The 8620-nt window shown below is 38.0% G+C and overlaps 1 protein-coding gene across 1 annotated transcript; it reads left to right on the top strand.

Annotated features, from left to right (window-relative positions):
* Positions 1-6: 6 nt before the first annotated feature.
* LOC118336877 (sodium bicarbonate transporter-like protein 11) lies at positions 7-6197 on the top strand (the record flags this gene model as incomplete). Its single annotated transcript, XM_035673635.1, has 3 exons — positions 7-54; positions 1249-1418; positions 3316-6197. Coding segments are annotated over 3 exons (285 nt in total), but the record flags the coding sequence as incomplete, so codon positions are not given.
* Between the last annotated feature and the right edge of the window lie 2423 nt (positions 6198-8620).

The following is an 8620-nucleotide window of genomic DNA, read 5'->3' as shown; positions in this document are numbered from 1 at the left end:
GGACGGAAAACCAGGATTTGTGCGACCGCATGGCGTCTCCTCCTCAAGGAGCAGGTGAGAAACCGCGTGCGTGGTGGTTGAGTGACCATATGTCAGTTTGCAGGGCTCTGCAGATTCAATGGTTGACTGGGTGCCCCTGAGTCAAATAATATTTGCAAATATAATTTTTAGTTTGTTTTAATCTACATAGAATGCCAGGTGGGTAGGGTTTAGTGAAGTAAGACAGATCAGCCAGTAAATGAGCATTATTATTCTGGTGTTGGGTATCAGCCACATAGAGATGCTTTCTAACGCTTTAACTGTATTTGGTAATGTCACACACCAGCGCCTCCAAATGGCAGTAAGTGGTAACTGTTCAAAACAATTCACTGCCCCCTCCTCCCCTCAAAAATGTATTTAACTTATTATTACTTCACTTGGATGTTTGAGTTTTTAACTTCATTTAACATTTGTCCACACGAGCAGGAGGTTTGAAGCCAGTCCTGATCCAGTATCCAGCTTCATTACAATCCAGTGTGATGTGGAAACTTTAGTGCACATACACTGAGAATGGTCTTTACAGTGAAGATGGAGACATCTTGTTTGAAATGAAACATATTTATATGTATATTCATAGATTTTGGATTTTTCAGTGGTGGAGAAGGAGCATTTGTAATTTGAGTTGTTATTGGACATGTTTATGGAAAAGCGATATCAGATACAAGTTAGTATCCAAGCAGAGTATCTTTTATATGTTTTGTACCCAAAGCCCTGTGACGTAATGTCAGTATAGTTAACAACCCACTGAGGCATTCTGTTATTTAAACTAAAGATCACCAAATGATGGACAGGAGACACAAACAATGTAACATTAGTCCCTTTGTCTTTTTCAGCTAAGAGTGTCATTTTGTGTTTCACTTTTATTTACTTAAAACGTTTTTTTCTAATCACTAAATATTACAACAAAAAACAAGTATATTTTTACATAAAGATCTTATGGAGTGCAGGTTTGAAATAATACCTGCAGCTGCATTCCTGTACCCCCCCCCCACAGAAGACCCATTATGCTTTAAATGCACTTATTGTACTCTATAGGAAAGCTAAACAATATTTATGATCTAAAACCCACAGTGCACTTCTTAGAGCTGTGTGGGCCGTCCACTTCCCTTAGTCATTCCTTTAAGACTGCAGGAGACCTGAGGACACTGAGGAAAAGAACCTCAGGGTAGATTGTATTTTAATCTGTCCTGATCCTCTCACCTCCTGCAGACGTCTTACCCGCCTACCCACTACATTCGCAAAGTGCCCCAGAGAAAGATCCACTACTTCACCTTCCTGCAGATGATGCAGCTGCTGGTACTGTGTACGTTTGGCATGTACCCGATACCGTACATGAAGATGATCTTCCCTCTGCTCATGATCCTGCTAATTCCAATCAGGTACGACTGCGGCAATTTTGTCTCAGAAAATGATTTTCTCAAGTGCTTTAAACCAGGATGACATTCAGCAGCACACAAGTGCGGTGTCTGACCTGAATCTGCCTCTGGATGAAAATGTGTTGCAGCCACAGTAAAATGTGGATATATTGTTGTCAAACCCCAAATCTGTCTAAACAGCACCTTACTGGGAGTAAAGTAGACAATTTTAGTGTTCTTAATTACATTTTGTAATTCTATAATGAGTATTAATGTGTTTCAGCTGGAAACATCTGGCAGTTCAGTAGAGATACAAATGTTTTGTGCCACAGTTCATCTGTGCAGTGTTATTAATATATCGTGTGAAAACAGTGGCTGCAGTACTCGCAGCAGATGGGTGTAGTGCATTATATATGATATTTGTAAATTCATAAAATAATTCACATGCACTCTTACTGCACCAAACTAGTGGAAAATTTTCTACGAAAAACATTTGGTTTTGCACTTGAAAACTGTTACTTACTCAAATAAATAAGTAAACATTATTTATCTTGCACTTTTCACAGTTTAGCCTTTAGTATTTTCCTGTTTTTGTGATGATTTAGTTTAATTTCTGTGTGTCTATGAAGCACATTTGCACCACAACCAAGTTTACTGAAACACACTGCGTGGGGTTCATTACCATCAGAGTACAGATTTTAGAGCTCCATTACTTTCATTCAGTCGCAGTACTGCTGGCCACACCCTTCATTAGACAGCACATTAAAGACCATATCTAGCAGTATACAAGTCTGACTAAAAACCTAAATTAAATTGACATTACCAATTGGCAGTTCAGAATAGCTAGTTCAATGACGCGATTTCAGTGTCACAAGTTTGTTGAGCGAAGAACTTCATTTCTAATTAATTTCTAACAGAATCTAAACCAAAGCTAACATTGTACTCGTACTTATCATTTAAACCAGCATTAATTCATTTTTTCAGGTCACTGCAACAAACTGTGAACACAACATTGACATATTATCAATGTATAAAGTTGTTACGATTAACGTGTTCGCTATTTACACACCCAGCGGACACTGAGCAATATCAGCATTCATTTAAAGTGACCTGGTGAATGTAAGCCCAGTATTCACTCTCCCTTTCACTTCCATGTTTTGGACTCTTGTGGAAAATGTCTTTTAGTTTGCTCAGGTAGTGTACATTGAGTATCTCTCTTTATACCTCGTGGTCGGCGAGAGCAGTGGTTGGAGGCATAATGTTCTTCTGTCCGTTCCCATTCTTGTGAACGCGATATCTTAGGAACGCCTCGAGGGAAATTCCTTAAATTTGGCACAGGCGTCCACTCGGACTCAAGGATGAACTAATTTTGGTGGTCAAAGGTCAAGGTCACTGTGACCTCACAAATGCTTTTAATCATAACTTAAGAACTGAGGGCCGTATTTTACAGTTTGTTAGACAATGAATTGGTGACACTTTTGACTCAAGGTCTTTGTGACCTCAAAATGACCTTGACTAACACATTTTTGGGCATAACTCAAGGACTGATTTCCCACTTTCCAACAGCTGCAATTGTAATTTTACTGCATTAAAAAGACATCTCCTTTAACTTGAAGACTTTAACTTTTTGAGTGTGAACTATCATTTTCATTTTGCCGTTAATAATACAGCATATGCAACATTTCCCCCACCCAGATCTTAAGTGCCATTATGCACACTCACATACTTGTACATCAGCCGCCACTGTATTGCTGATTTGCTCTCTTGTTCGCTGCTGCTACTGAGAAGGAAGTGATAAATCTTGGTTGATAACATCTGACATTTTGATGGTGTGGAGATTTTTTTTTTTTTTCACGTTTTCTTTCTCACTGCTGGCCTAACAAGTAACAACTGACATAAATTCTGTCTGCTCTGTGTTTAGGAACAACGTGCTTCCTCATATCATTGAGGCCAAATACTTGGACATAATGGATGCCCAACACATGTAGCTACAGATGGAGACAAGTTCTGGATCCACACAAAAAGAAAGAAAAAGACGTCTAGAATTTAAAAAAAGAAATGAGGAATAAAAAAAATAAACGTATTTTTCAATGCAAAACTGTAATGGAAGCAAAAAAGGAAGGAGGAAATACCGACTGTTTTGATTTTTGTATCCGATAAGAACATTCTTACAGGTGAAGCACTGGAAATGTGGGTTGTCGTGTGAGGAGCAGAGATGAGAGCCGCAGGAAATGTTTTCGAAACATGGACAGACAGCATCTCTCTGGGGAAAAGTTCTACCGATATAAAACTGGACCGCCCAGAACTCCCTGTTTCACCTCCGTTTGACCCTGTCAGATCATTCAGTGCCATATACCTCCATGTTCTCCTCTCACACCTTTACATTTTATGGTGACATTTTACAATATCCTTACTGCAGTGTATTTGTGTATTTTATCCAAAAAATGCTGCCAGTGTACATTGTAGAGTACTTAGAAAGGTGTAATGGCACAATGTAAGTATGAACAGTATCTTTCTTTTGACACTTTGCACTCACATTGTGTTTTTACACTGTCATTCTGGTAAATTTGACATACTTACACTGTGTTGATAAGTCCTTAAATACTTTTCCATTGGTGAATTAACTGATAACAACACTGCATTTAGGTCACTGCAAAGTAAATCTTTACCTTTTGTATTTCTGTCATTGTGCAGTGTTAAAAACCTTTACATTCCTGTACCTTTTAGCTGTGATTCCCCCTTTTTCTATGAAGGACACTCGTACCTGACACTTTTAGTTTCTAAGTCATTCCAATAAACGTCGGTGTTCATTAAGAAATAAAAAAAAGGGAGCGTGCGTCTGTGCGTGTGTGTGTGTGTGTGTGTGTGTGTCATAGGCACATTACTAATCTGTCCCTCATCTAGCTTCCTGCCAGCTCTTTAGAAATCCTCATTTTTAAGGTGGAATTTAAGTACTCAGCCGGATAAAAGAAATACATTCCACAGGTATATAGTATGTTATATGTAATTATTTAGAACGACAGCACAAACCAAAACATATAGTGAAATCTTTATCAAATTATAAATATATTAGAATATATTATGGCAATATACAAAAATTATTTTAGGTTAAATTCAAATAGAATATTTATTTATCATGATTACAGTTTATCTTTAAAGTACAAATTGATAATTTTGTGTGTTTACCCCGAACTGGATGGTGATCTGTAATTCTCTGTTTGCTCCTTTACATTCCACAGTTACTGATTCTTGTATTTTGAGTGTGTTGTCTTACATCTGGCTGTTGCCGCAGTGTTTACATATTAAAGTCCCTTCCAGCTCCATGTCAAAGTCCAACACAGTTCTGGTGCATTGTTAGTAAAGATGAAAGTCAGGTAAGGGTGAAAAATAAGATATTTAAAAAGAAAAACAAACTAAAAAAACATTTGTGGGCTTTGGATTCAATAAAATGCATCCCTTTTTTATTTTTATTTTGTGAACAAGTGTTCAAAGATGAGTTTTAGAATAATCTGGTCTTGTTTTCTATTTAGATGTTATGATTAGATCAATGCTTGCAAACGTTGTCATGTAATAATCCAGACGTCTGGAAAAATTATCTTGTTATCTACAGTACAAAAAGAAAAAAAAGAACATTTCTAGGCAATGGTTTGCGTAAAGCATGACTCAACCTGGTTTTTGATACAATGTGATGCCAATGGACATGTATCCTACACACAAGAAGAAGAAAAAAGTAGCAACTCAAACAGTAACTTCTCAATAAACCGAATGCAATGCTCAATATTCAGCAATACTGTGTATAAAAACTTCACTGGTGAGATTCGGGTTCCCCGACAAAGGCGGACCCATCAGTGAAGCAAAGACAGGCCAGCTGTATTTTTAAGGCAGCAACTTTTCAGTCCATCCTCATGGTACAAAAAAAAACTGCTCTGTGCTGATTCAATTATTGCACACATCAAGGAAGAAAAAAAAAAAGTTTGCCTGTCAACGAGGCATTCACAGTGCCGGATTTTATTACGGTTTAGTTGCTTTCCCAATATCCAAATGGCAGCTCCCTCATGCAGTTCTGTTCAACTTTGTCTTACAGATGTGAGAAAGATGTCCAATTTAAGCAGATGTCTCATGCCGAGATAGCGAAGGCACGAAAGGGAAGCTTGGAAGCATTTACATAATCCTTGGACTAAGGCTTAAGACAGCACTAGTGAGAGAAGAGAGAGATTGTATGAAGTAATATGTACAGTTTGCAATGCAAAGTTTAGTTCCTATCAACTATCCATTATAATCCATGGCAAGGTATTAGTTTCTAACTTTGGACTGAGTACAGAGGTTTAACCATTCTTCTTCTTACGTGACAGTATTGTTGTTGTTCCTTGATATCTTCTCTGTACTGATGATTTTGGAATAGCAGCAAATTTCTCTCAGATGACTTAACATTGGCTTCAGAGTGAGAGACATACTACTCTGTTTGTGAAACCTTGACCCCCCTCCCTTCTCCTAATTGGATTTGTTTGAAATTGCGTACTGTGCTGTTTTGTTTTTCTTTTCCTGATTTCATATAGCCTACTTTTTCTAATCATGAATGTAAGATGTGTGGGTTTTTATATAGCATAATAATTTAGGTGTCAAACAGAATCTGTAATTTTGTCAAAAAGATCAGCTATATTTGTAAGCTGTAATATGTAAAAACGAGAAAAAAATGGTTATCAAACAGAATGTGTTGGTTTATTATAGTATATATATACTGTACACTGAAAAAGAGAGACTATCTCAAGCTGTTTGCCAAATAAAACGTAGTAGTGATGTAAATATTTGTGTGTTTTTGTTTTCATTGGACCACAGCAAAAATATCTAAATAACTGTCCAGATTATTTTTACTGTTTGGAGCATTCCTTGTTATCGACCATTTCTCTAGTGCCAACCAGCAGGTCAAAATGTCCCCTCTGACCAACACTTTGTTCACTTAAAGTATCACAAAAGGGAAAGATGTTAAGTGCTAAATGGTTACATAATTACATATTTTATTCCAAGTAAGTCTGTGATCATCAAACCACAAAACATGGTTTGGTACCACCCAAAATGTGGCAGCAGTACCAAAATCTGTCACGTACTCTAAACTAGAATTTATGTCAAGTCAGATTTGTAATCCTATGTAATCTCTGATCACATAGTTCCTGATTTAAATCACAATTTGGCACAATTGTATTAATTATTTTAACTTAATGTAATGGTTGTCCTTTTCGTTGAGTGAAAAAAGGGGTTTTGTTGACAAACATGTTTATATTCTTTAAAGTAAACTATTGAAAGGAAGCCTATAGTTTGGTATCGGTGCTGAAACTGTGAGCCTAGAAATCAATACCTAGAATAAATCAATGTCTGCTGCATATAACTCTCATTGGCAGAGAGTATATAACTGTAGCAGCTCTCAGTTCCTGACAAATACACCCTTTGTAAAGTCAAAATCTCTCTCAGATTGACTGTGATGAAATTGTGAGCAGATTTCCTTCCTGCTCATGGTCTGTTTGTTTATGTAGGTCATATAGCTGCATCAGTATTAAAGTGAGGCTGTTTCATAACCAGTTAAAACTCCCTGCAGTATGTTAAATAATAATAATACTTGCACCTTCCCCAGGCTATAACCTTGCACACAAAGAAATATGTCACAATGTCACAGGATTGCTGACTGATTCATGCTCCCAGGAGGATCAACTATTCCGATTGTACCTGAGCACATATAGCTGTTCCTCTGGCGCCCCCTTCAGGACAAACAGCAGACCCTCAGCCACACTGAGGCTCAAACTAAACCCAGTGTGAACATGTGTTACACTTTTAAATTACACAATAATTAGAAATATTAGACAAAAAAAAAAAAAAAAACACACACACTAGAAAAAGTGTTATTTTGTGACACCAGGTGAGCTTTGCACTCTGTGGCGGCAGTACCGCACTGCACATGCGCAGATGACCGCAGATCTCTAAGTTATTTGAGCAGAAACAGGTGATCAGCCAAATAAAACCGGTTTAAAAGTAGAGTTGAACCACCGCTCACTGCTAATCATTACATGGTTACATTTAAAAGGGACATCAATACAAAGTGTTTTTTGTGAAGACCACCCACAAACTGTTTTGCACCTCTTTTGGTATTTGTTTACACACCAGAACATTTTGGCAAAACTTCAGCAGATTGACCATATTTACCTTATTGTGGGAGAATGTGGTATTTTGCTTTTATAGAAGTCAAAGTAAAGAAAATATGTACTTCATTATAAATGTATTAATTCTGTTGGCAAAATTCCACATTCATAAATGTAAATTCAACAGTAAAAAAACTAATTTTGCACCTGTTCTCCATGAAGTTTGCATTATATTCATTTGATTTCTGGCTCCAACAACAACAAGGCAGTTAAAACTATTAACACATGGTCCTCTGTCTCTTTGTAATAACAGATGAGCTTCAGAACGCTTTATTTCACTTTATTTGTATTGTATATGTTTGTATACTGTTACACACACACACACACACACATATATATATCTGTCACTCACATCTGAATTGTGATCATCTTTTTTGCAATAGATAGATACTTTATTTATATTTGTAATCTTTATAATAAAGACTACTTTAAAAAATAAAAAAACAAAAAAACCCCACCGCTCTTCAATTCCTGGTGCGGAGAGGAAACCGGTCTGTCTGCCTGTCTCTCTCTCTCTCTCTCTCTCTCTCTTTCTCTGTCTGTCTGCCTGTCTCTTTCTCTCTCTCTCTCTCTCTGCCTCTCTCTCTCTCTCTTTCTCTGTCTTGTCTCTCTTCTTCTTCCTCTGTCTGTCTGTCTGTCCCTCTCTCTCTCGTCTGTCTATGTTCTCTTCTTCTGCTCGTCTGTCTGTCTGTCTCTTCTCTTTTTGGTTGTCTCTCTCTCTCTCTGTCTGCCTGTCTCTCTTCTTTCTTCTGCCTGTCTGTCTTCTTCTGTACGTCTTGTCTACTGTCTGCGTCTCTCATATCTAATATATACCTTTGCTGTTGTCTGGTGGTCTGGTCTCCCGCTGTGGGCCGGGCATGAGAACTCCATTTGCTTTTCTCTTCAGGTACTTCGGTGTCTTCTCTTCCTCGCACCGTGGAGCGCGGGCTGCAGCAGCTCTCGGTAACCGGAGCGTGTGTCCGGTTGGTCCCAGGGTCCGCGGCGGCATGGGCCGAGGGAGGCGAGAAGCTGGGCTGGTCGGCCCGCTGTGGACACGTC

The sequence above is a fragment of the Morone saxatilis genome, unplaced genomic scaffold (genome assembly GCF_004916995.1).
Source record: "Morone saxatilis isolate NCDOM2014 unplaced genomic scaffold, NCSU_SB_2.0 Contig3, whole genome shotgun sequence".
Taxonomy (NCBI): Eukaryota; Metazoa; Chordata; class Actinopteri; family Moronidae; genus Morone; species Morone saxatilis.
This window is presented reverse-complemented; position numbering and strand designations above follow the sequence as displayed.